General features: G+C 43.4%; 1 protein-coding gene across 1 annotated transcript in view; it reads left to right on the top strand.

Annotated features, from left to right (window-relative positions):
• The window catches only part of LOC148328850 (neural-cadherin), a 77,609-nt gene that overhangs the window by 36,059 nt on the left and 14,393 nt on the right, over window positions 1–27,157 (top strand). The window contains exons 2-19 of the mRNA XM_088307087.1: window positions 797–985; window positions 3,281–3,506; window positions 4,952–5,156; window positions 7,387–7,498; window positions 7,572–7,821; window positions 8,383–8,525; window positions 10,254–10,426; window positions 10,502–10,670; window positions 10,913–11,083; window positions 13,779–13,951; window positions 14,257–14,424; window positions 16,759–17,008; window positions 17,706–17,833; window positions 18,084–18,270; window positions 18,351–18,494; window positions 23,564–23,847; window positions 25,096–25,725; window positions 25,925–26,921. Of these exons, the coding sequence (XP_088163213.1) occupies window positions 797–985; window positions 3,281–3,506; window positions 4,952–5,156; window positions 7,387–7,498; window positions 7,572–7,821; window positions 8,383–8,525; window positions 10,254–10,426; window positions 10,502–10,670; window positions 10,913–11,083; window positions 13,779–13,951; window positions 14,257–14,424; window positions 16,759–17,008; window positions 17,706–17,833; window positions 18,084–18,270; window positions 18,351–18,494; window positions 23,564–23,847; window positions 25,096–25,725; window positions 25,925–26,921 (4,599 nt within the window). The remainder of the gene's footprint in view (window positions 1–796; window positions 986–3,280; window positions 3,507–4,951; window positions 5,157–7,386; window positions 7,499–7,571; window positions 7,822–8,382; window positions 8,526–10,253; window positions 10,427–10,501; window positions 10,671–10,912; window positions 11,084–13,778; window positions 13,952–14,256; window positions 14,425–16,758; window positions 17,009–17,705; window positions 17,834–18,083; window positions 18,271–18,350; window positions 18,495–23,563; window positions 23,848–25,095; window positions 25,726–25,924; window positions 26,922–27,157) is intronic.

The raw sequence follows: 27,157 nt of genomic DNA, 5'->3' as shown, positions 1-27,157 counted from the left end.
GAAAAAAAAAAAAAAAGCACACGACCTGGAGTTTCAAAACAAAAACCTGTGTCTTTTTTTGTAGTCATGAAAAAAAAAAAATGTCGCTGTTTTCTACCGGGTAACAGGAAGCAGATAAAAGGCGTGATGTGAGCTCGTTGACTAATGTCAACGCGTCCCCTTGGGGCCTGCAGAGACGCTGGCTTTCATGATGCCAACTGAACAACGCGCAGCGCTTGCTAGTTTAGCTACAAAGCACGGCGGCGTAACAACAGCTAACGACGGTGACAAAAGGAAAACAACAGCTAGAACACCTAAAACAACAGTTGAGTTTGTCAAGTTGACGGCATGATGCGGTAGACGACTAAAGCGCCGCGTCGTAGTGTAAGCAAACAGCTAACTAAACATAAATGCAGCCCAAAAATCATATCACTATGCTTAGCAAACAGCCAATTTGACGCTAAATGGCAAAAGTCAAATCAAAACGGTTGAAAATGGCGAAATGCATCGTTATATGATGAGCAAATAGTAAATGTGACACTGTCAAATCTGCTTGGCAACACAATCTAGCTGAATTTTGATTGGATAAAAATTCTCACTAAAAATACAACCCAAGGATATAATATGACATCAATGTGAAGAATATGATCGTGATTTCTTGATTATGTTAGGCCAGCAGAGAATGCCTTGCCGGTCCACCACTGGTAACATTTCTTTCCACATATGACTTCCATCAGCCTTCTAATCGGCTCCAATGAGCTGATGATTGTCACTTGTTGCTTTGATATGCGACTGAGTCTCTTTCTCTCTCCTGCAGGTGACGAGTGGTACCTGTGCCGGTTGACTCTGAGCTCGCTGAGTCAGGCCCACCTGCAGTGGACCATGTTCCCGGCCCCCTATCTGGCGGCCGTTGGTCCTGACGCCGCCGCCGGGTCTGTGGTCTACCGCTTGTCGTCACGGCAACTTGACGGCACCCTCGGACAGCCTCAGTTCCTCCTACTGGACGGTGAGCATTTGTACATTAAATGTTTCAATCCTGTTTTGTTGTCTTTATTGAACTTTTGACTCAAAATGGCATTATTACCAAATTCTGATGTGGCCGTCCACGTGATGAACTAAATCCGCCGAAACTTAATCACTGAAGTAGTTATGATGAATATTAAAATGTTGTCTGGGATCCGTGTTTCATTCTGAATTTGTGTGCGTAGTCATTGAAATGAATTGATTTGCTTGCTTTGCTTTTGAATGTTGTTAACTGCTGTATTTGTAATTGCGTTTAGGTGTTTTGTCTGTACTTGTGTGAAGCACATTGAGTTGCCTTCTCTACGAAATGTGCTTGATAAATAAAAATGCCTTGCCTCGCTTTAGTTTAGCTAAGCAAACAACGTGAAGCCTTTTACAATGAAAGTAGTAATAAATGTTAAATCCAAAATATATGAATGGTCATATAAATTCATCGCCCTTCCGATAGCGTGAGATTAAATCCTGATATATATGCAAATGTGGTCGTTTATATTTATCCTTATACATACATGACATGCTTACATGCAAATAAGAATGTATATGTATTACCTGTCATGCGAATTTGCATGTGGCAAACCTGCTTTTGCTCAGAGCGCCGCAGATTTATATAAATCAAAAGTGACTTGTTGAATTTCAATTAGCGTCATGAAACAGGAGAGAAAGGGGGAAAAAAAAATACACTTTCAAACGTTGCGACCCCAAGCCGCTGCTAAACGCTCCCCCAGGGGGCCGAGCAATCTCCCACGTTGGGGAATAATAGGAGCGTCTCCGGAGAGGCGGCAAGGTGGGCGGATGGGTGCCGGTGGCTGTGAATTTTTGTATTTTTATTTTTTATTTTTTTGGAGCAAAAGAAGAAGATATTTTCAGAGTTGATTTTATTTTTTATTTTTTTTACTGCATCCCTCTGGCATAATGTGACGACACGCGGCCTCGCAAGTAATCCGCTAATTTGCCTTATTCTTATATGTTGCCAACGTGGATTTAAGTGAGACGAAGTCCCACTTCACTTAATTCTATTTATACAGTCACCACGTTGTGAGCTACAACATTTCATGAGACCCGATGCAAGAATGCTCCTCTACAAAAATGATAATGCTCACGTTTCAGATGAAGAACTAAAAAAAATATTAGTCAAAATATTTGAACCAGCTTTCAGTTTAATCAATTTAATACTGCGTAAGTTTTGGTGGGGGCTGCATTTGAGACCCCTGAAGTGTCGACTGTGCCCGTCCAGCAGGATGCACACGCTTCACATCTTTGGTGAGCACTGAAAATGGTGATCATCCACCACAATCATGATGAGCATCATCATTGAAGCGGCAGGATGAAATGATTGACGGGTGGGATGCAGCTGCGACCAGTGGAGGCCCTCTGGTCAACAGCTGAGGATCCCACTTCCTCTTCTTCCGTCTCTTAATCGTCGTCATCTTCATCTATCCCTCTTTTACCTTGGCCTCTTTGCAAAACTTTTATGAACCATGCTGCTTCAAAAAACAAAGGATTTTATCGAAAAATTATTGATGCGATAATTAGTAGAAAACCGTATTCATGTTTTCTTTATCGTTAATAGTTAATGCAATCATTTATGCAAAGATATCAGATATTAAATACAATAAAATATCGTAATTAATAAGGAAATATTGATTAAAATGTTAAATTACATTTTCATTTATTTTTTAATTAATTTCACATATATAAACTACTTACAAGGCAGTAATAATAATAGAACACACACGCATATTTACATTAAAAAGTCTCAATTTTCTTCATTAATTGATGAAATGGAATTTATTTTATTTTAAAAATAAATATATTTAATTTGTTTGTGTTACTAAATTTAAGTAAACAATATGTTATTTTTATTTATTTATAACTGTTAAATTATTTTACGAATAATATGATATATTCATGTTTTTTTCATTCATCCTAATTTAATGTAATAATTTTCTTTTATTTTTTTTCATAATTTAATTTTTGCAATTGTATTTTAATGCTTTAAAGAAAGTTATGAATATTTTTGTAGTTTTTTTCTACAAAAGTAATTCAAATAACACAGAAGAATAGAAATAATAAATAATACAGCACATCTATATTTTAGTATTGCTGTATGTATGTTTTTTCTTATGCATTAGATTTGAATTCAGTTTATTTTTGTTACTGTTTATTATTATTGTTTTGAATATTTTTGAATGTTTTTGTGCAATGGTTAATTCATAAAATACAGTGCATAAGAATATATAAAAAAAATATGGAATACATTCTTTCTCCCTGTTATCAGGCGGCCTAGACTGTTTTGAAGTGGACCGGCGCTCAGGCGATGTCAGGACCACGGGGCGCCCCCTGGCCCCCAGCCATGAGTACCATCTGCGGGTGCAGGCCGTGGACGCGGAGGGCCGCAAAGGTCCGCCGGCCACCGTGTCGGTTCTCGCCGGCTTCCGCCCGCCGCAGTTCACCAACGCCACCTACCAGCTCAACGTGGCCGAGAACGTGGCGGTTGGACAGCCGTGAGTGTCAACCATGACTTTTTTCATCTGAATGACTGCATTATTCACTTTGCGTCGCTGATTGATGGAACCTGGAGACAAATAACATGACATGACATGATAATTAGAGTGAGGCTTTGTTTGTCTTTGGGATACATTACAGAACCACTTCCGATAGGTGAGAAAGTTGTGACTTTTGAACTTGGTTTTCCCACTCCCACATCTTTTAAATACATTTAAATTTATTTTAAAAAAAAATATTTTTTTTTTATTAAACATTGTATATTTTAATACTGAAAATTTTACCCAAACAATATTATTTTGATAAGATAAATCTGCTGGCGAATTACTTTATTGCTAACATATGATGTGAAACGCCGTAGACAGACAAGTGGAATTTAGTTTAGCTGTAATGTGAATTATGAACTGCAAAAAAAAACAAACAACAACATTATTTAATGCACATGGAGCAACGACACAAACAACAAATACAAAAAAAAAAGGAATTACATATTTTATACATAATCTCAAAAGTCCAATAGCTTAAATCTCACATATATTGCAAAATACCATAGAGAGGCTGGCTCCAAATTCGGACATGAGTATGATGTGATTTTTGTCATTATGGATGGATGGAGGGATGAGATGAAGATGAGGAAGAGGATGGAGGATGGAGGTTAGGGGCTGCATGACGGATGAAGAGGACCCAGATGCAAGAGTGTGTGTGGCCCGAGGCTGAGAGTTTGAAAGTGTGGCAAATTCAAATATTTATTAAAAGCGAGGTCTGGATAAACATGAAGGGATGTGTGTGTGTGTGTGCGTGTGCGTGTGAGTGTGTGAGTGTGTGAGTCCCTTTGGGCGTCTGGCGCAAAGCACATTGTGTTAATAATATCCAAGTGTCCATGCCACCCTGTGAGTCGTGTGTTTGGGGGGGCATGTGTGTGTCGTGCATCCATTTGTGTTCATTTGATGTGTCGCCAATGTCGCATTGAGATTGCATTTTTAAAAAAAAAGCCATTTTGAGCCTCGCTCATTTGCTAAATCAAGGGGAACTACATTTCCCACAATGCCCTGCAAAAGAATCACTGACAATGTTTATCACACTGTTCAGTGGAACCTGTAGCTATGATTTTGAAAACGCATTTTCTTACAGTGATTCTTGAAGTGTAGTTGTAGTACCATTAATGCTACATGAGCTCCCTCTAGTGGTGCGCAAAAGAATCAGTGCTCAAAGACAGTTCCGTTGTATTTAACTTTTACGATTAATACATTTACAGAACAGATTTTCATTTTCAATGCCGACGTGGTTAAAGACAGCAGAGTAAAACACCGGCCCAAAAAAACAAACAAAAAAAAGCAAATATAAATACATGATGAACATAGTTACATATTTATTACAGATATTTTATCTATTCTGCTGAGCGAGAACAACTACACATTCCTCCAAACTGTGTTTATGTGTGCAGCGTGGGCGCAGTCCAGGCCGTGTCCTTTCAAAAGAAGACGCTGGCCTACGTGCTGCAGTCGAATCCCGGCAATCTGTTTAGCATCAACCAGGAGAGCGGCGCCCTCAGCCTCACCCGTACCGTGGACTACGAGAGCGGACACAACGTGCACACGTTGCAAGTCCGAGCCTCCGAGCCCGACACTGGCCTCAGCGGCGTGAGTGAGGTACGGGAAAAAACAAAACAAAAAAAAAAAAAAACAACAGACACGACAGGCCACGACAGGATATTGTGAATGCAATGAGATCCAATACATGAGCTAATAATGGTCAAATTACCGATACTCAATTTTTATTATCAATATTGTGCTGAAAAATGTAACTAAAAATATAATTCCCAAAAGTCTCTTTTGAATTTTCCTTAACCACGCAGTAGTAAGAATAATCAGCAGAATTTATATAGAATAAAAAATATATTACAAAAGAGTCTTCAATTAAGCTTAAATTCATAATATGGGAATTTGGCAAAAGTACCTGGAGAAATCCACTCAAGAACAGGCAGCGCCATAGGTCAAAGGTCAAGCATGAATCCAACAGGGAGATGTATCGTAATTTAATTAATTAGTTTATTTTAGTTAGTAGCAGGACTCAAGTCCTTTCATTTTCAAACTTGTCTTCAATGATGCCTGTTTCGCTTCCAAGCGCAGCTGCTGAATCAGACTTTGTGATGCAACGCTTCGACTTGCCGCTTGTGCCGCTCATCACGCACACTCGCGCCAGAGCGCGCACGCGCCGCCATTGCCCTCATTTCCATCGGGGCACTTGATGAAAAGTCAGCACATCAAAGCTGCGTTCACAAGCTCAGTGATCAGACGCCCTCGCCGTCACGTCAGCACTTATACACACACGCACTCTTATTATACACACACAGACTCTCATATGCACACATGCTTATACACACACTTGTGTAAATGTGCAGAAACTTAGCTGACTCTTCATGGGAAGCTCTGAAGATGTCATAGCGCTTCACATTAATACACACACACACCCCCACGCCCTCACACACACACACACGGACAGACACATATACCTGGAGGAGTCCATTATCACCTCCCCTGCTGTCCAAATGTTGGTAAGTGCTTTAAAATGGCTACCAGTGGCCCCTAAAGGCTCCGGATACTCTATTAGATTGGCTGGCTAATCCACTACAAGGGGGTGTGTGTGTGCGTGTGTGTGTGCGTGTGTCATACGTGCACACAGCCTGCTTCTCCCTCACACTATTTATAGCGCACATCATGGTAACATCTATAGGATGCGTTGCCTTCAGCCCCAAAGGACATTTTAGAAGAAATGTCACCCAGCGCACAACATTGTGGAGTGATCCTACTTGAATGTTAATCAAAAAAATAAATAAATAAATAAATTCTTTACATAATGTAAGACCCTTGTTAATATGGTTTATTTCACATAATTTGGTCAGGACAATTTTTTATTCTGATGAGTAATTGTTTCCATACCTTGATGGGTGCTGCTGTTTTGGTTAGCGACAATACTACTGGTATACAGATTTTTGAGCGGTTGTTTGTTTAGGGTTTTTTACAGGATGCAAGAAAGTCTGAATTTAGAGTGGAGCATTTTCCTTGTAGCACCACAACATGCTGAGTAGCACTGACTTCTACTGGACAATCCTGTGTAATTAAGAGGAAGAAGAAGAGGCAGAGAAGGTTTCCAACTAAACTCTCGTACTCTGCGTCATTCCCACAAAACAGAGAAATTATAGGCCTGGGAATATTGCTGCATGCTTTGTTTGTATGTGTTGCTGCTCCGTTTTATGTTAGAGCAGCAGACGTCTGGATCGTACCTGCCATGATAAACAGGTGTCTCCAGAACACAAAATCACATAATTACGGAGCGATCACACATGTCAGAGTTTACTGGAATGCCAGTTGTTACAAAAATGACATTGTCTCCCCCAAAAAAAAAGCTTGGTGACTTGTTTTCAACATCCTTAAGACTCGTCGCTTTAATTCATGTGGGAGATCGTTTACCTGCCTCCATAGGTGCTGCTGTTTTGAGCATTTCATGCTTAGGGTGTTAATTGGGCCACGGCGTCTATTTTTCAGGCGATAACGTATTCTGCAGCTTCCGTCTGAAATTGCCGGAACAGTTTATCGAAGCGTCCGCACATCCCGAACTTCTCCCTCCACTCCCTCGTTGCCGTTACCAAAACATTTGGCATGTCGAAAAGCTCGCGACTGGAAAATGAGCAGCCTCTCCTAAATTAAATTACGAGCATGGAAAACTGCATATTGGTTTGCGCTCCAACGGATCGAAACGTTTGCGACAGTGAGTCAGGATCAGGATTGAGAGCAAGAGAAGGAATTTGTCTTCATTTTCTCTCCAAATAAAACAGGGAGTTTATAAATGTACTTCATAACGCCAAGATGCTTCCTACAGGTCGTTGTTTACATAACAGATGAGAACGACTGCACCCCGGAGTTCCTGCACTCCATTTACACACGGGACAACGTTCCCGAGAATGTCGCACCCGGAACGTCACTGCTCCAAGGTAAAATTGCATCACAAAACATTCCATCTCACGTCTCCATTTTTAGAGCATCAAAGTCTTATATCATCATCAGTTCTGGCCCGGGACTGCGACTCTGGCGTCAACTCGGAGCTCTCCTACTCAGTCCAGGCCGGCAACTTTGACATCACATCTGCGGGTGTGGTCAGCGCCGCCCGCCGGCTGGACTACGAGCGGCCCAATCACGTGTACGAGTTCATGGTGGTTGCCGTGGATGCAGGAACGCCACCGCGGACCGGCACCGCCTCCATACGGATCCGGGTGGCCAACACTAACGACGAGATTCCCGTCTTCTCACAGATGGTGTATGACGAACTCTCTCACTCTGTGTAAACAGGAAAAGATGGGCGAAAGGAAATTGGGTTTTTTTTTGGTTATCAGGTTAGCAGAAGATGAATCCAATCTACATGTTACGAGATAATCAGAAGAAAAAGCAAATGTATTATTTAGTTGAAGAAGAACTATGTTCCTAAATTAGTAGAAAATGAAAATAAAGAAAACAGATCATTTTTTTCCAGACGAGTAGACAAAGAAAATCCTGCATGATAACCGTTGCCAGATTAGCATACGTAGGAAGAAGCTAGGCTATCTTTTATCAGATTAGCAGTAAAAGAGTTTCTGTTACAAGATCGTCAGAAGAAGTTAGGACGTCTGGCACCAGATTAGCAGAAGAAGAAAATCACAAGTTAACTCTTGTAGGATTTGTAGAAGTTAAGATAGCTAATACCAGATTAGTAAAGCAGCAAAGCTAGCTCTTAAAGCTGTTTGGCTAACTTTTACCAGCTAGGTATCAAAAAAAAGAAGACGCAAGGCTACTTCATCCACGCGTTAGCTCAACTGAATTTAACTTTTTTTTAACTTTTCAGATATAAGACGTTCTTAAGTGAGGACGCGGGCCCCGACACCCTGGTCGCCATCGTCCACGCCAACGACCCCGATGGCGACGGCGTCTCGTATGCTATCACCGGCGGTAACGAGGACAGCAACTTCCTGTTGGACAACCAGAAAGGTGAGGAAGACTCTCTATTTTGAGTTTTGAGTACCAGGTGGTGGATAGGCCATCGTGAAACAGCAGATTTTGAGGTCCTCAACATACCTAAAAACCCTCATGTCTTGTCAAGAACAGTTAGCCGATGCCTCAGATGATTCATTGTAATATTGGCTATCCCTGTGTATTTGTAGCTGTAATATAATCAACCTAACACAATTTTAATTAAAGAGTTAAAGTGGAGGAGCAAAAAAAAAAAAAAAATCAAAATGTAAACCGACTTATAATAAATTCCAATTATTTTGTCACTGGTTTACGTAAATAATAAACACCCCGTCGTTTTTATGAGAAACACAAAGCCGTGTTGGCGCTGGTTCTCCCTGGATAGTCGCTATGTTGTTTGTTAGCGTGCATTAGCATAACAACATGCAACAGTAACAGAAACATCAACGCACACGCACTCGTGCACACCAGTACAGCGGGTGTTGCCCCGGTAACCAGTATATTGGGGACAACGCTAGCGAGTCCCCGAACAGGCGTGCATACATAAAACGTGAATACACACATAATTATTTATTGATATTCAGCCGTGTTGCTCATGTTTATCTTTTTGTGTGTTTTGCACCTTATCGCCCAGCATGCACTCCTCTGCTGCACACACAGGGACACACACACACACGCACGCACACGCAGATATCCAGACACATAAAATACACACAGCAAAGCGCTAAACACATAAATGGCTATAACAGTGTTTTATTGTTACGCACACACAGCAGATAGCCTTTGGCTTGCTGGGATGTTGGGCTTTGTCACTTCAAAGTGTGTAGTAAGTATTTTCATGTAGATGCACTCCCTGGCAAAGCTGCTTATGTGCAAGTTTGTTTGCTGTGTTATGCTAATGCACACCTGATTGTTCGCACATGAGAACCCGACATTGGTTTTTCAACGAGGCGGACTAATGTGGGGTTTTTGCCACCCACTGTGAAAGTTGATGCTAAATAATATTCATTACGATATAACGGACATGTGAGGCTCTCGTCCCAATTTGGTTTGAAGTACAACTTCTGGGGACAAGTTATGGTAAGTAATGTTCATGCAAGAAATACAAATCAGGCATAGCAGTGAAGTTAGGAAGTATCTTTGCTTCATAGCCTTGTAGCTAACCGCACAATATTGGGAAAAAAAAAAGCCATATGGATGTTGACTATTGCGATAACGATATTATTGCGATATTTACCATGTATCAAAAGAAATTACAATTCTATTATTTATTAAAAGAAGTAAATTTTTTCATGCGGCAAAATTAGCAAGCTCTATGTCTTAGCTAATCGATAGCAGATAATGTCCAACTATTGGGTGGTGATGCACATTTAAATCTGAATCTGACTCGTCAAATTCAGATAAAAGCTTACAATTTCAGTAGCAATATCGAAATTCTTTCAATATATTGTGCCGCCCTACTTGCAGCTAGGTGGTTATAACGGTCCCCCTATTTCCGTTTCGGGGGCTGACAATTTTTCTGAATAAGGTCCGAGAGTCAAGGCTGGAAAGCTAGCCAGATCGCGGCTGGAGGGTGGGGGACTGACGGGAAAAAAAGGGTCAAGTGCCCAGCTCTGGTTTAGGGTTAGATTTCGAGTAGGAGTTGATTTTTAGGGTAGGAATTTGGGCTTGGATGTAAGGTTGGGGACATCCCCAAATCATATTCCTTTATTTCTGCAAGATTGTCTTAACGTCTTATGTTTCAAGGTATCATTAAGCTACGGCGGAGCCCTCCTCCTAGACTAAAAGGTCCTCAATACGTCCTCACCATCACCGCCACCGATGACAACGCATCCGGCGGCCCGTACCCTCTCAGCAGCTCAGCTCAAGTCATCGTCGGAATCAACGACATCAACAACAACAAGCCTGTCTTCCAGGAGGTGGCGACCATTTAATGAATGTCTCAACTGTTTCAAGATTCAAAGTGAGCTGACGGTTGTTATGTCTGTTTGTAGTGTCAGAACTACAGTCTGAAAGCCGCCGTTCTGGAGAATCAGCCCCCCGGGACTTTTGTGCTGAGGGTCCAGGCCCAGGATGCTGACATGGGGGTGAACGGCGAGGTCAAGTACGGCATCATGCACAGGGATGGGGTGTCGTCTGGATTTGACATCCATCCAGACACTGGTAGGTTTCAGCGCCATGTCTTCATTGGTGTAATTACAAAATGCAATTACACTTTATCAATTTTTTTTTCATTCAATTTTATTTTGTTTTTTGGGAAGATTGAATGTTATTAATACCATATCAGTTTACTTCCACAAGGAAAAAATATAGAAGTAAATTCACTTTGAAGCATTGTTACGTAAAAAAATTAAACTTGTCTTGTACATCAAGCTAGCATTTCATTTGGTGTCTACGTTTGTCAGGAGTGATCACGACGGCAGTGAGTTTTGACCGAGAGCGTCAGCGTGAGTTCACGCTATCCGTAACTGCCACCGACCAGGCTGAGGAGCCGCTCATCGGCATCTGCCAGATCACCGTCCTCGTCGCGGACCAGAATGACAATGACCCCAAGTTTGAGAACAGCCGCTACCAGTGTGAGTGTTTGGTTACCATTTAGCATTAGCATCTCTTGCTAGCAGAACCATCTCACAACACGTTAAAAGATTGAACTGATGTAGGAAAGTTTCGGACAGTTTTGACACTGTTTGAGTTCCTTGGACTCGTGTTTCTTGTTGCGTTTTTTTCAATTATTGGTTTTATTCAAACAAATCATTTTAACAGAACCTAGCATATGCCGTTGCTAACGGGGTTTTTTCAGAAACCTTACACGAGTGTCAAGCTTAAGTTAGACTTTCAAAGGACGATTTCAAGACGGTGTTTGATTGAAATGAGGGTTTTAAACCTGGAGTAGTGTTTTAATTAAAGGGGGTTTCAAATCAGGGTTTAAATTAATTGTTGGGTTGAAATGGTTTTCAAGACAAGTTGAGAGTTTAAAAAAATGATGAGGGCTTTAAAAAGCCGTTTCAAATCAGGAGCAGGGTTCAAAATTTAGTTTTGAGTCACGTTTAAGGTTAAAAAGTGGAATTTCAAATTAGGGTGCCAAGAAAGGGTGAGGGGTTGAAATTAGGATTTTAAATCTAGATTAGTGTTTAAAATGAAGTCCGGATCAGGGATGGGCAAGCTTTTTGATTGGCAGGCCACAATGGGTTCTAAAATTTGACAGAGGGGGCCCGATCAGGAGCAGATGGATGGAGTGTTTTGGTAACCTCACCTCATCAGCGAAAAAAAAATAAATTTAATTTTAAATGAAAGTGAACAAAAGCAATATATATGTCTTTGAAAAACCACAGTATTAAGAAAATAAAACATGAACAAGGTTTATTCATTTAATTTTTTTTCAAATTCGGCGGCCCGGATTAAACTGTTTACGGGCCGCATGTGGCCCCCGGGCCGTAGTTTGCCCACGCCTAGTTTAGATCCTTCTAAAACCATCAACTGAAAGCATTTAGCTGAATGTATATTCGGTATATTTCAGACGAGGTCTTTATTTGAGCTAACAGCTCTCACTTGTACTCGGGTGTTCTTAGCGCACATCTGTTGCCGAGCTCATTCATATTCACAGTTAGCTCACGCTCACACATTCTGCGCTCGCTTCCGAGCGCATCGTCCCTTGGATTTGTTTCGCCTGAGCCTTTCTGTCGGGATCAGGTGAAGTTTGTCAGTCGGCTGTTAGCCGTCAGTCTGCATCTGCGTCAGGCCGGGAGGCGGGCGGGGATGAAGGAGGGATGAAGGAGATATGAAGAAGCTCTTCAGGCTTCAGTGTTTGCTTGTTTGTGATGTGTGTTGTTTGGTGTGTGTTTTGATAAGCGGCGCGTCACAAGTCGTCCTCATCACATTAGCGCATGCGGACCTCATTAAATATTTAGCGCACACGTTTGAATGGTTCTGGCATGTGTGAGGGTGCGTTGGTGTGTGTGTGTTTTAGAATTCATCGTCTTACAATAAAATCAATATTTGATTGGTTCATTAAAGTGAATGAACACCAATTGCAATGTTTGAACTGAACTGCTTCCCAAACGTCGGAGCGAAGGTTGTTTTTTTTTCCAAACAAGGTTTATGGTTACAAATGAAGGTTTCATGAGTTAATAAAATGAGGCGAGGGTTCGTAACAGGAGTTAAGTTTATGATTTTTTTTCAAGCCAGTGTTGGGGTTTCAAATGAGAGTTTCAAGAAGCCAAGTTTAAGGTTTTAAAGTAGGGCTTCAAGTTATTCATGTAAGGATCAGGGATTCAAAATAAGATTTTGAGTTAGGGTCTTAACAAGGGTTGATGTTTCAATTTATTGTTTTAACAGGACATTATTAGGTCTTCAAAAGGGGGTTTTAAGACTTGGTTCGGGTTTTAAACAAAGGACTGAGTTTCCATAGCGGGGTTTGGTCATCAAATTGGGGTTTTAATCCGAGTTTAGGGTTTCAAACGAGGATTAGGGTTTTCAAGTTAAGGTTTGGAGCCTCGATTAGGGCTTCAAAATAGGATTTTAAGCCTGTGTTTGGGTTTTCAAACGATGATTAGGGTTTTCATTTAAAGATGCAAATTGTAGTTTCAGACATGGGTTACGGTTTTGAGTTTGGGTTTTAAGAAGTGTTAAGGTTTCTAACAAATAGTTGGGGTTTCAAAGTAGGGTGTCAAAGGCGACATTTACAAAGTAGGATTCCAAATTAGGCCTTCAAATGACGTTTTTAAAATCAGTTTTAAACAAGGATTATTACATTTTTAAATTAAGGTTTCTAGTTATAATTTTTCAAAACAACGGTTAGGTTTCCAATGATGGGTTTCAAGCTAAGGTTAAGGTTTCACGTTTACGCTTCAAATTAGGATTTCACGCACGGGATAGGTTTCAAACAAAGTGTTGAGGGTTAAAAGTAGGGTTTCAAATTATGATTAGGGTTTAAAATTAAGGTTTCAAGACAGGATTTGAGTTTCAAAAGTGACGGTGATGCAGTAAACACAGTATCAGCAACGCAAACATTTCAGTTTTTTGTCTTTGCCTGATGAGCGTTGACATTTGCCGTCCAGTCAGCAGGAAGTCTGCAGGATTTCCATAAAAGTCCAAATGTCAGCTGTTGACTTTGCAGCACGGGGCAGAACAAATCCGACACAATGCTGCGCTCCACGTTATTTTACACATCTGCTGTCATGTCGGTGGCATCAAATATTTAACGCAGCCGCGGCGTGTTTGCCTCGCTCGATGTAGACTGACGCCCCTGTGCGTCCTGTCCTCTCCTCTCAGACTTCCTGCGAGAGGACACAGCCGTGGGGACAAGCTTCCTGCGGGCGGCGGCGCACGACGATGACCAGGGCAGCAACGCGGCCATCGCGTACTCGCTGTCGCCGCAAAGGCCGGCGTACCTCCACATCAACCCCAGCACAGGATGGGTTTACGTCAATCAGCCCATCTCGCAGGTGTGTTGGTGATGGACTCAGTTCAGGATAGTAAATCCTATTAACTGTTGATAAGGGAGAACGCAAACCATCAAAAGCCATCTTAGGCATCTTTATGACAACTTTATTTTTTTTATGTTACACGACTGAAAATAACCGGTTCTAGTTTTTAGCATAGAGTTGGCAAATGCTTCGCATTTTTATGCTAATCAATTTTGACAGTAGGAACTTGACCACGATTCAACAATATAACACATTTTAAAAACATTAAATATATAATAATACCCTAAAAAAAACAGCCTCTTTGGTCTATTTCTTCATGCCAGACGTCAAAGATCAGCCAACAGATTGTTGCGTCCGACGGCGGCAACCGCAGCAGCTCGGTGGAGCTCACCGTCATCATCACCAACGTCCACAACCAGCCGCCGCACTGGGAGCAGCCCGAGTACTGGGTCACCGTGCCCGAGAACACCGTCAGGGACGCCAAGATCCTGGTAAGTACTACTCGAAACATTCTCACACTCGATACTTAAGAGGGACGGATGCTAGTGGGAGAAAAGAAAGACTCTGGTCAGTACGTAATTCAACTTTTGTACTTTTACTGAGTAAAAGTGTAGATTAATGTAAAATATTATTGACTTTATTACGAACAACACCTTATTACAGATGAGTCGGTACAAAAGTAAAACAATAAATTACTTATGTGCAATATTGTCAAAGCTGTGTGTTTTTTTGTTTTTTCAAGCTCACCAGTGAGAAGTGGCATGCTATGCCTTAACAAATCAAGCTAACTAGCTCCAAGCTGGTTAAGAAAGTGTAACGACTATTGGGCTGTGGCATATCCGCTACAAAAGTATCACGTCGTGTCCACGACAGGCCACATAGTCACCCAATCCTCCTTCAGTCCCTCTTTCGCGGCTGCTTGCTAACGCTAGGCGCTAAGCTAACTTAAGCTAACATGCTACTACAAGCTGCGCGGTGCAGGTCCTCTCCTCTCTTTTTGGTTAAACTGAACGTCCTCAACATTAGGTATGGAATCCAATGAGATATCTTGGATTCTGTGTAGTTTATCCTCACTAGGGTGGCGGGTGTACTGGAACCGATCCCAGCTGTGGTTTAGTAATAAGCGGCGCACACCCTGAACTGCTTGCCAACCAATCGCAGCCAATGAGAACATTTCATCCAGTTTGGATGTGAATGTAATGATATTGTCTACCTAATGAAGTGGCCCCCAAGTCTCCCTGTTTGGCTCCTTGCTCTCCCGCTTCAGTGCTAATCACACACCGGAGGAGCGCTAGTTTTAAATTTAGCCGTCCTGTTAATTACACCGCTAACGAGGTAGAGAGGCAGTCTGTCATGTTGTGTTAATAATTTTTTTTTTTTTCAGAACGACATATGTGCTGAGATTATTTTTAAACTACTTCACAAAAGTTCACTTTTCTCCACCAAAACTTTGTATGTAGCATAACATGTTTGCGGCGTAATGGTTGTTGGTGGACCGGAATTACGAATTTTTCGAGATATATGATATTCAGATATCGATGTGGCTGTGATTTATGATATTACATGCAAACAATTATTGTTACTTGCCTGTTATTTGTGATCACCGCCACTTTGCGCAATAGAAATAAACCGAATGAAATACTCCACACAGTCCAAAATAAGTCCAAGGCGCCTGGCCTCAAGCAACATACTGTACCTGTTATTTTTTGAACACTTCTCTCGTCAGTTGTTCATGATAATCCCACAGGGTCAGAAAAAAAAAAGTAAATGAGTCGTATAATTAATTGGATCGCTACTCTCTCCAGAATCTATTGCTGTTAATTTAATAACCAGCACCTCCTACAATGGAAATAAACTCAACGGCTGGAAATAACCCACAGTGTGTTAAGCGTGTTGTTTAAGTGTACGGAAGACAGTCAAGCTGAGAGTCTTTCTGTGTTTTAAGTGCTCAGACAGCGTTTCTCACTCAGCGTCACAACAGGAAACGCGGTACCTTCCTTGGAAACATTCCTCCTGGAGCTTGTTTTTTTTTTTTTTCCATCTTTTCTTGACTGAGGTCAAGTTTGCTTTTTTTGTTTTGTGTTTTTTTTTTTTTTTCTTTTCAAAGTGGAGCGCAAGAAGGTAGTTGAATATCGAATTCAACAATTAGAGAGCTGTACACCTTCAGAAAATGATATGTTCCAAATCCAAATAAAACCACGACACGGAACCAACATAACTCCAGGAGACAACCAAAATAGTACCAGCACAGTCTAACAACGGAGAACAACGCACCACATTATCAACATAGAATGTTCAGGAATGTTCTGTGATGTTGGCCCTTTGAGGCTGCTCCTTGCTGTCCTTACAAGGATGATGTGCAGCCTCGCAGTGCTCAAAGGTGAAGCGCGCCAGGCGTTCTTTTCACGCGTCGCTCGCTCGCTCGGCGTGTCTGATCTTTGTCAAGCGTCGACGTGAAATAAATGAACGACCTCCAACGTGTCGTGTCAGGAGCAGGAGGAGCTCTCATATTCCATCCAACTTTCACGTCAGCTACTAGAAACACAAAAAATACTAAAGTGAAGAGCAAACATCAATGAAAACATCCTTTTCGTTAGCTGTCATCAATCAGAAGCAATTAGAAAATAAAACCGCAAATTCACAAATTCAGAGAACCAACATAGACCCTTTACAGAACCAACAGCCCAAATACAGAAACACGGCAACAACATAGACCCAGAACCAACACAGACCAAATACAGCACCATTAGCATCATCAACCAGACGCAATCAAATTCGAATTATGCCTCATCTAACAAATGCCGTCCGCTTGTTCTGGTCCCCAGACGGTGAAGGCCACATCCGCCCTGGGTGACCCGCGGGTCACCTACAACCTGGAGGAGGGTCAGGTGCCCGAGACTAACATGCCTGTGCGTTTCTACATAAAACCCAACCGCGCGGGCGGCTCGGCGTCCATCCTGGTGGCCGAGAACCTGGACTATGAGACCACGCGTTTCTTCGCTCTGAGGGTTCGAGTCCAGAACGTCGCCGCCGTGCCGCTCGCCTCCTTCGCCACCGTTTACGTCAACGTGACAGGTGAGGACCTGGGTCAAATTCCTCATTGAAGGCGGTAAGGTTTTCAAACTACGCTTTTGAAGTTGCTCTCATGTTTGTATATTATGTGCTAAAACAATGCATCATGCATTCATTATATTAACACTATATTTAATTGTAATTGATGATATAATGATATTTGAATAGTAAGCAAATGAATAATTTGGGGGGTATTTATTTATTTATATTTAATTAATAATTTTTATTTATATTTATTTGACATTTCATCCGCTTTAATTTTCATTTTATAATTCATAAATATTAAAACAATATATACTATAAATATAGTTAATAAAATTACATTTAATTTCATTTAAAATTTAATTTAATTTAATATATATTATTTTATATATATATTGCATATACAATAATATTATATCATATATTATATATATAATGATTTACATACAGCAAATAATAATTAATTCAATTTTACTGTATTCTTATTTATATATTAAAACTAACTTTTTTTATAAATAAATTAATCATTCTGTTGGATTTTTCATAATCAATTACCCAACTATTTAGGAAAATACATTTAACTGTTTTTTTACATAATAACCAACCAATTTTGGGGGAAAAAATGCTAAATTAAGCCAACAAATACAGTACAATTGATCATGTAAACGCTTAACGATGCCCTCCAATACAGCTCTACCATGATGTCTTCTTTCTACAGACGTGAACGACAATGTCCCTTTTTTCCTGTCCTCCACGTACGAGGCCACAGTTCCCGAGGGGGCCGAGGTGGGCACGTCGGTGGCTCAGGTGTCGGCCATCGACTTGGATTCTGGCCTTCATGGCATGGTAATAACCTTCCTATCGCTCACATGATTATTACTCGCTTTAATCTGCGGGGCTATGTGCGGAATCACTCAGCAATTAAATAGAATGTGAAGAATTAAACAGATTTCATGCTTCAATTGCTATTGACATTGGACTTCTTTTGGTGTGCGCGTCTGTAGTCCGTTAAATAAAAATCTCTTTATAGGGATTAGCGAGTAGGGGATGAGTGAATAGTTCTGAACACAGCCATGGTCTTTCCTGGTTCGTGCAGGTCCACTACACCATCTTGAAGGATGAAAGTGGAGACTCTGGGCTGTTCGCCATCCATCCAATGAGCGGCATCATCACTACGCGTGCCTCCTTCGACCGAGAACAGAAAGCCTCTTACCTCATCGAGGTGCAGTCGCAGGACGGCTCAGAATCGGCACGACCAGGACAGCAGGGACAGCCCAACACCGGTAACCACCGCAGAACCAGCACAGAACCAACACAATCCATGATAAGGCTTTTCTCTCTGACTGACTTGTCGACCTTTCAGACACGGCCTACGTGAGGATCTTTGTGGCGGATGTAAACGACAACGCGCCGACATTCCCGCGATCGGTGTATGAGGTGAGCGTGGAAGAGGACAAGGAGGTGGGCTTCGTCATCATCACCGTCACGGCCAACGACCACGACGAAGGTCAGTCACGGCCTATGAAACCTCAACACAAGATGGCACCAAAGCCACAGGTCATAGGAAAAGGGTAACAAGTCACAAGCCGCATTGCAAACCCCCTTCCCCAAAAACTATAGCACCAACACAGACCCAACAAGACAAGTCCGGAACTTACATGAACCACACACGGACCCAACTTAGTTGAACACTGTACTAACACAGAAAAGCGCACAAACACCGAGTCCACAAACCAACATAGAACCCCCCAAAACTAAAACAGAATCAACAAATTGTAGACCCAGTAGAACCACTGCGCCAACACAGGTAAAATTCCGATCCAACATGCTGCGGCACCAAAATGATCCAAACAACATCCTACTAAAACATAACCAACCAGAATTCAACATAATGGCATCCCCGCATGGATCCAATTAAGTAAACCCAAAATAGACCAACGTAGTACCATCTTACAATGAACAAAGTCCATAATAGAACCCACTTAGACGGATCCAACCTGCTATAGAACCAACCTAAACCCAATCACATCCTATTAAAGCAGAATCAACCCAAAGGCCTATTTAGACAGGAATTTGCCCGAGGTTTTATTATCTTGGTGTCTGTGGTTGTAACGTGACTATCCAAACTCCACACCACCCCCACCACCACCGCCGACCTCCTCCCCTCGTTAGCGAGCGCCACCACGCTCCCCTGAGCAGGATAGTTTTGATGTTTTTGTTTGTGTTTGTCCCTCGCTCGTCTTCCTCCTCCGCTCTCCACCCATGAGCAGCGGGAGGCCACAAATCAACAAAACAGTCTCCCATCTTTGTGTCGTCGTGATGACGGCAGATGCTGGCGACTGCCTGGCAGCCTCCAAGGGCTTGGCTTGTTTTCACTTTTCTTTTTGTACCTTTCGCTTCATCTGCGCTGTCGCACGAACGTGGGGTCTTTGCGTCCGTATTGTCTTGATTTACTTTATTGGGTAGAGTCGCACAATCAAACGTGAACCTCGTTTATGGATTGTTTCACACAACACAAAAACACAAGATCTAAAAGCATTCATATAGAAACTGCTAAAGACATTAAAAAAATAGATAAAAAGAATGTACTTTGATAAAAATGTAACTCATTCACAAACATATGATTAAAAGCCATTTAAACGTAAACAGTAAACAGGAGCTGTCTAAAATTACTGACGGTGAAATTAATTATAATAAGTATAAAAAGTATGAGTGGAGAAGCATAGTTTTAAAACTGGATTTAAAATCAATTGAATTTCGGCCTGACTTCACCATCGTTGGTCGCAAATTCCACTTGCATAACAGCCGAATGCTGCCTCACCATGTTTGCTTTGAAACCTGGGCTCCCCGAATCAACCCGCAGATATTAGAGCCCTGCTGAGTTTATATTCAATTACTCTTTCTTTAGACCCAAACCATTCAGTGATTTATAGACCAGTAGCAGATTTTTTTTTTCTATCAGCTGAGCTTTTAGGACTCAACACAGCACCAACCTACAACCAGCATACAAACATCACGGTCTTAGATCAATAATAGAGCAAGCACAAACCAACATTGGACCAATAGAGGACCAACAGACAAAGGCAAATACAGAATCAACTCGAAATACATACAACAATTATCTCCGTATAGACCAGGGGTGGGCAAACTTTTTGATTGGCGGGCCACAATGGGTTCTAAAATTTGACAGAGGGGCCGGACCGGGAGTGTTTTGGTAACAAAATACATTTAATTTGAAATGAAAGTGAACAAAAGCATTACAACAAAATATATGTCTTTGAAAAAATACAGTATTTAGAAAATAAAACACTAACAAGGTTGATTCATTTAATTTTGTTCAAGTTCGGCGGGCCGGATCAAAATGTTTAACGGGCCGCATGTGCCCCCCGGGCCGTAGTTTGCCCACAGCTGGTTCAGACCCACCATTGTCGGCCAATATAGTACCATCATAAATACAACCTAGGACAAATAACAAACCAATAGTACTAATACTGGTCCAACTTAAAACTAACATACGACAACCATCACGGACCCAACATAGACGGGCCAACATCGTAACAACATGAAAAAACAGGACCAACATTACAACACAGCACCAAACGTCGGGATTTTAGCTACTCGAGAGGCTACAGAAAATCCTTTAATATATATACAGTTATTTCTTAATCTTGATGTGCAGTCCGTAGAGCAAAAGAAAAGCAAAGTACGGGATGGATGAAGCCCCTCCTGTAACCACCCCCCCCCCCGACCCTCCCTCAACTCCACTCCCTCCCCGTGCTGCCCCGTAAAGCTGATTAGTTGGTGCAGCTCTTTGTCACCCTGTGTGATTTCTGCATCCTACTCGGCCCTCCGACTGGAAAATGTGCCGAACTAAGTGCGTCTGCTAATGAGATCAAAAGGCTGTTTAAGATTCTGCAGAGTCGGCTCTTTAGCGCTGGTGTCGCCTGGAGCTTCGCGCACACACATACACGCACTTAAACACTTCAACACATTTACAAACAACGCATACACACACACGGGCGAACACACACGCCATGGATGAGCACACTCACTCTATTCTTACACACACACGCACACGCACGTTTGTGTCTAGTAAGCCACTAAGAACCCACACAAACAATACAGAAGCATATCACCACCATCGTACTTAGATAAACCAAACCAGGACCAAAAACAAATATAAAAACAACATCCATCCATCCATTATCTGTATCGCTTCTCCTCGCAAGGGTCGCCGTGGCTGCTGGAGTCAATCCCGGCTATCTTCAGGCAATTAAGCGGAGTCCACCCTGAACTGGTTGCCAGCCAATGGCAGTTAAAAAAAAATAAATAATATAGAAACTGCAGAAAACCAACTGTAACAACACAGAACCATCACAGACCAACTCAGGACCAACGTAGACCCATCACAGAACCATCATAGGACCAACAAAGTAACAACACAGACAGTAAGTGAACCAACCCAGAATCAACATCAGACCATCGGAGGACTGACAGACCCAACACAGAAACATCACAGAACCAGTGCAATAGAAGAAATACAAAACCAGCAGTCAAAACAGATCCAGTATAGACCCAACACAGCACCAGCACATAGACTAAAACCACAGAACCAACATGGAACTCATAGAACGGTAATAACAGAGACTAAGAATAAAACATAACCAATATTTTAGAAGCAGAACAAACCAACATAGGAACAATAAACAGCCACTTTAATCGACAACACAAAACCAAAAGCCAACATATATGCCACACAGAATTAACATCATCACCACCAACACAGAACACAAACAACAACACAATCAGTGTCCCAACATGGACCCACATACACCCCCCACATGTTGACACAAAATCACCACGGAACCATTACAGTACCAACATAACTCCACATAAAAACCCCGCAAACACACCATGCGGTCCGAAGTACTTTTTTTTTGTATCCTGATGGAGTGAAACTTTGAGCTGTGAGTGACGACGAGTCCTTCAGAGCGTGGACCTGCAGTCACAGCTGGGGGACAACTTCCCCCTCAGGTCCACCTCACAAGGAGCCCTCTACTGACCTTCATCTCATTTTAGAGCCTCCTGCTGGGTTGCCAATTAAATCAGTACCGGTGTGTGTGTCCGTGTGTGTGTGTGTGTGTGTGTGTAGGTGCGCGTGCTGGCATTTGTGTGTGTGTGTGTGAAGAGGGCATCGCCATATGGCCCGCCTGATCATTAGTGAGGCTGCTGCAGGCAAGGAACCACTGGAGCTACTCCCCTCGTGCACAATTCAGCACCCACACACACACACACACACGTACACATTGGTCACCGCAGATCGTGCTCAGAGTGTGTGAAGGACCACACACCCCCACACACTCTAAAAAGTGCGCATGTGCACACAGACACACACACACAGTTGGAGTGTGCGTTTGATGAAGGTCCTGCATGTCTCCACAGATGGTGATAGCCTGCTAAATTCTCCTCGATGCCAGTAAATGTTGAGCGAGCCTCGACCCAGACGGACCTGCCTCTGGGCTCCCATCATGCATCTGTCTGTGTGTGTGTGCGTGTGTGTGTGTTTACCAAGGCCAACTGTGCAAAACACATTTCTGTTTGAATTCTGCTGATATTTTGTTTTGATACGTGATGTGGATGGATAGATAGATGGATGTTTGGATAAATGCCCCATGGCCAAACTCAGCACCTGCACATTAACGACATAGCACCGATGCAATAACAACATAGGAATAACATGCGGTATAAAGAACATAGAACTAAAATAAAACATAAAATCAATGAAGGATCATATCAGTGCTGATATAACAACACAAACGTATCACAGAACCAACACAAACACAACAACCTACTTTAACGCAGGTGCTGGGTACCCCCCCCCCCCCCACCCTCCCGGGGTCCACCGACCGCGAATGTTTGTGTCTTTTATCATCCGTTGTGTCGAGCACTTTGCGTCGCTTCCAAAATAAGAACTTTAAATGATTAATTGATTCGAAACATGAAAACAACACAGAAAAACGCAACGTCTTCGCCTGAAAAGCACGACAAATCCAACCTCCAACCAACATAGGACCGTCTCATAAGCAACATAAACACAGAACAACATTGAAATGATGTCAAACCAACACAGACGCAAGGGGAACCAACGATGTTCAGCTCATCTCATATTTTGTGTCATTCCTTTGCCGATAGATGGATTGCGAGATAGAACCCAGCGCCAAAACTCTTATTAATCATGTGTATGCCCGCGCAACGGATATTACGAATATTCATGAAGATGCATATACAACACAAATGTATGCTCATTTGCATGGAGTCCCATGGCAGGTGACAATAAAAGATTTGCAAACAAGGTATGGAAATGTGCTGTTATCGAAGTACAACACGTAACTTGCCACACAATTGTCATAGATCACAAGAAATGTCGTATATGTGTCCCTAATCAAGTGTCCGGGGGCTGACGATACATTTATTGTCATTTTATGTGCCATCACTCAATATATTTGAGGTCATAGTCTTTGTGTGTAGTCCGAAACCATCTTAAGATGATCAATGCCCCCCCCCCTCTCCCTACAGGTGCCAACGCCAAGCTGCGCTATCAGATCGCCGCGGGCAACACCATGGGCACCTTTGACGTGGAGCCCGAGGTGGGTACCGTGTTTGTGGCGCAGCCGCTGGACTACGAGATGGAGCGGCGCTTCGAGCTGCGACTGGTGGCTTCGGACGGCAAGTGGGAGAACGAGACGCTGCTGGTGGTGCAGGTGGTCAACCGTAACGACGAGGCGCCCGTCTTCAGCCTGAGCGAGTACCACGCCGTCGTCCAGGAGGAGCTCACTGAGCTGCCCGTGTTCATCATGGAGGTGCGTTGTTCATGTGTGCAAATTTGAGGAAGTGCCCAAATGCAGTGGCGGGCCGTGCATTTCACCTGTCATCCTACTCTTGTAACACATTACAAGTGCGTGACGGCGGTCCCATCAGGAGTCAGACGTCCTCTGAAAAGTTTTCTCCTCCTCCTCCTCCTCCTCCTCTCCTTCCTCCTCTTCATCCGCCATTGGTCACACCTTCCCGCCGTAACGCTCTCAGATTAGCAAAATGGAGGAGCGCCGCAGAGGGCAGGGAAATAATCCGCCGTGTCACCCGATCCGCCGCCCGGCCCTGCTTCCCTTGGAATTGATTTGATGTGCGCCCACCCGCTCGCTTTGGCGTGCCATCCGCTGCCCTTTTTTTTTCTTCCCCGCATGTTCACACAATCCAACAGATGGGAAAATCCAATTTGAAACAAATGGTTTCCACATCACCCGTGCGCTGGCCTCCTCCTCCTCCTCTGTGTATTCTCAACCTGCAACGCTCGTGTTTCGTATATACATTTAATTTTAAATAAAAGTGAACAAAAGCATAACAACAAAATATCTGTCTTTGACACAACCAGTATTTAGAAAATAAAACATTAACAAGGTTTATTCATTTAATTTTTTTTCAAGTTCGGCGGGCCGGATTAAAACGTTTAATGGGCCGCATGTGGTCCCCGTGCCGTAGTTTGCCCACGCGTTTTGCCCCTTTAATGAAAAAGCTGCCATAAAAAATAATTCATATATTTTCTCAGATTAATTAATAATTTGCTTTGGCACACCTGATGAGCCCTCACGGCACAGTGGTTAGGAATCCTTAGTCTATCTCGTCGCCTTGGCAACGCACATACAAAAAGGAGGAGACGGTGGCAATGGGATCACATCAAAGCTTTCTGTAAACAAGGAGACAGAACACTCAAAAGTGTCATTTTGCTTTCTCTTACGTGTCGACTTTGCCATTAAGTTTTAATTGCACACTGACAGCCGGGTGGCGTCGCCAGGGGAGATAAAAGGACCCAAAGGGGAATGTTTATTTTGATGTGGCTGCTTAATGAAAAACATTGTGATAAGACGAGAGCGCAAGACCAAGGTGGTTATTGGATTGCTTGGTCTCAGTATCATGAAGTATGATGAAAATGAATTAAAGCTTCATAGGCTCAATCGTCATTCTTAATTGGCCATGGTTGTGATTGTCCGTTTCATTCCTTGCTTGTCCTGCGATCATGGAGGACTGCGGTGATTCTATTCCGATTTTTCCAGGTGTCCGCCACTGATCCTGACCAAGACGCCGACCAGACCGCTCTGCGCTACTCCCTCCACGGACAAGGAGCAGGCGGGGAGTTCACAATCAATGAGCGCTCTGGGAGGATCTACGCTCAACGGCGTCTAGACCGGGAGGAACGTCCAGCCTGGAGGTTCCTGGTCCTGGCCACCGATGAAGGAGGCTCTGGGCTCACAGGATTCGCAGACGTCCTGTTGGAGGTCCGCGACATCAATGACAACGCGCCCTTCTTCCCATGCCCGGCGTTGGAAGTGGACGGCTGTTTTGTAGGCCAGGTGGCTGAGAACTCCCCCGCCGACACCTCGGTCATGGAGATGAGAGCTATGGACTTGGATGACGCCAACGAAGGCAAGAACGCGGCGCTGAGCTACAGCATCGTCAAGAACGTACGCAACGAGATCAACCTCAACCTTTTCTCCATCAACGCCACAACGGGGACCATCTACACCGTGCTGCGCTCCCTAGACAGGGAGGCGGAGGAACGCTATCTGGTGGTTGTGGAAGCCCGGGATGGAGGGGGCTTAGCCGGGACTGGGACTGCCACCATCCTGGTTTCGGACGTCAATGACCACCCTCCGATCTTCTCCCAGAGGGTCTACAACGCCCAGGTGAGTCCACCACTCTCTCATAACATTAGCCTCAAGGTTTTTTCCTGGCTGATTTTGAATCAGAGGGGTTACCATTTTCACGATTCCCATAAGAATTTTTTTTTTTTCTGCAGTTTCAACAGTTTGCTCGAAATTAAGCAGTAGAAGTTATTATAAAAACCCTGATCATGATGCCATTAACACCTGCTATGTCCTTCAGGTAACCGAGGACCTGGAGGTGAACAGCGAGGTTCTCGTCGTGTCAGCGACTGATGGCGACCAGGACGAGAACGCCATGGTGACTTTCAGCATTGTTGGGGGTGACGATGATCGGAAGTTCTTGGTGGAGACTGACAAGGTGAACCGACGTGGCGTGATCAAGCTCAAGAAGAAAGTGGACTTTGAGAAGCCCCAGGAGAGGACTTTCAACCTCACACTGAAGGCCGAGGATGCAGATTTCTTCAGCCTGGCATACTGTTTGGTGCAGGTGGAGGACGCCAATGATCACGCTCCGATCTTCTTACCGCAGTTCTACGAATCGCCGGCCATGTTGGAGGACGTTCCCGTTGGTACAATTGTTGCCCAGGTGATGGCTACCGATCTGGACTCTGGACAAAACGGACGGTTTTCTTACAGTATTGCCAAGGAGTCCGACCCCTACAATCAGTTCCTCGTGGACCAGTCCGGTTGGGTGGTGGTGGCTAACTCTTTGGACCGGGAGAAAATCTCTCAACACCGGGTCATGGTCCTCGCCACGGACGCTGGCAACCCAGTCCTGACTGGCACGGCCATCGTCATGGTAACCGTGCTGGATGTCAACGACAACGGGCCGGAGTTCGAAGCGCACTACAGGCCGGTGGTATGGGAGAACACGGCAGCCCCGCAGGCGGTGTGGATGAACGCGACCTCACTCTTGCTGCACGCCACCGACCGCGACCTTTCCTCTAACGGCGGACCTTTCTCCATACGGCTTCTTACTCTCACCGCGGACGCTGCAGACTTCAACCTAACCGACTTCCGCAACGGCAGCGCCGCCGTCACCGCCCTGCGTACGTTTGACCGCGAGCGCCAGAAGGAGTACCGACTCCCCATCCTTATGATCGACAGCGGCTCGCCCGTCATGAGCTCCACCAGCACGCTGACGGTCGTCATCGGAGACCGGAACGACCACCCCCACTCGCCAGGACACGTCAACTTTATTGTGTACAGTTACGAAGGTATGTGCCATCCATTTCTTTCAGTTCATGATCATCTTTAGACTACTGGAGTCTTGTTGGTTCACCGAAACAGAAAACTCCCGTCTTATCACCCGTGGTCGTGAGACCGTATAAATAAGGTGTGGCTGGTGAATGTCTTGCATAACGACCGGTTGTTAACCTGCCGGGTGGAAAATGGATTTTTCGTGGCCACTTAACACATGGGGAGAGACATTATTTGGCTGAAAAGAAATGTG

This window comes from Idiotropiscis lumnitzeri, chromosome 10, assembly GCF_059441095.1.
Source record: "Idiotropiscis lumnitzeri isolate Australia: NSW breed Sydney's pygmy pipehorse chromosome 10, RoL_Ilum_1.0, whole genome shotgun sequence".
NCBI lineage: Eukaryota > Metazoa > Chordata > Actinopteri > Syngnathiformes > Syngnathidae > Idiotropiscis > Idiotropiscis lumnitzeri.
The sequence above is the reverse complement of the archived record's forward strand: the minus strand, read 5'-3'. Positions and strand labels throughout refer to the sequence as shown.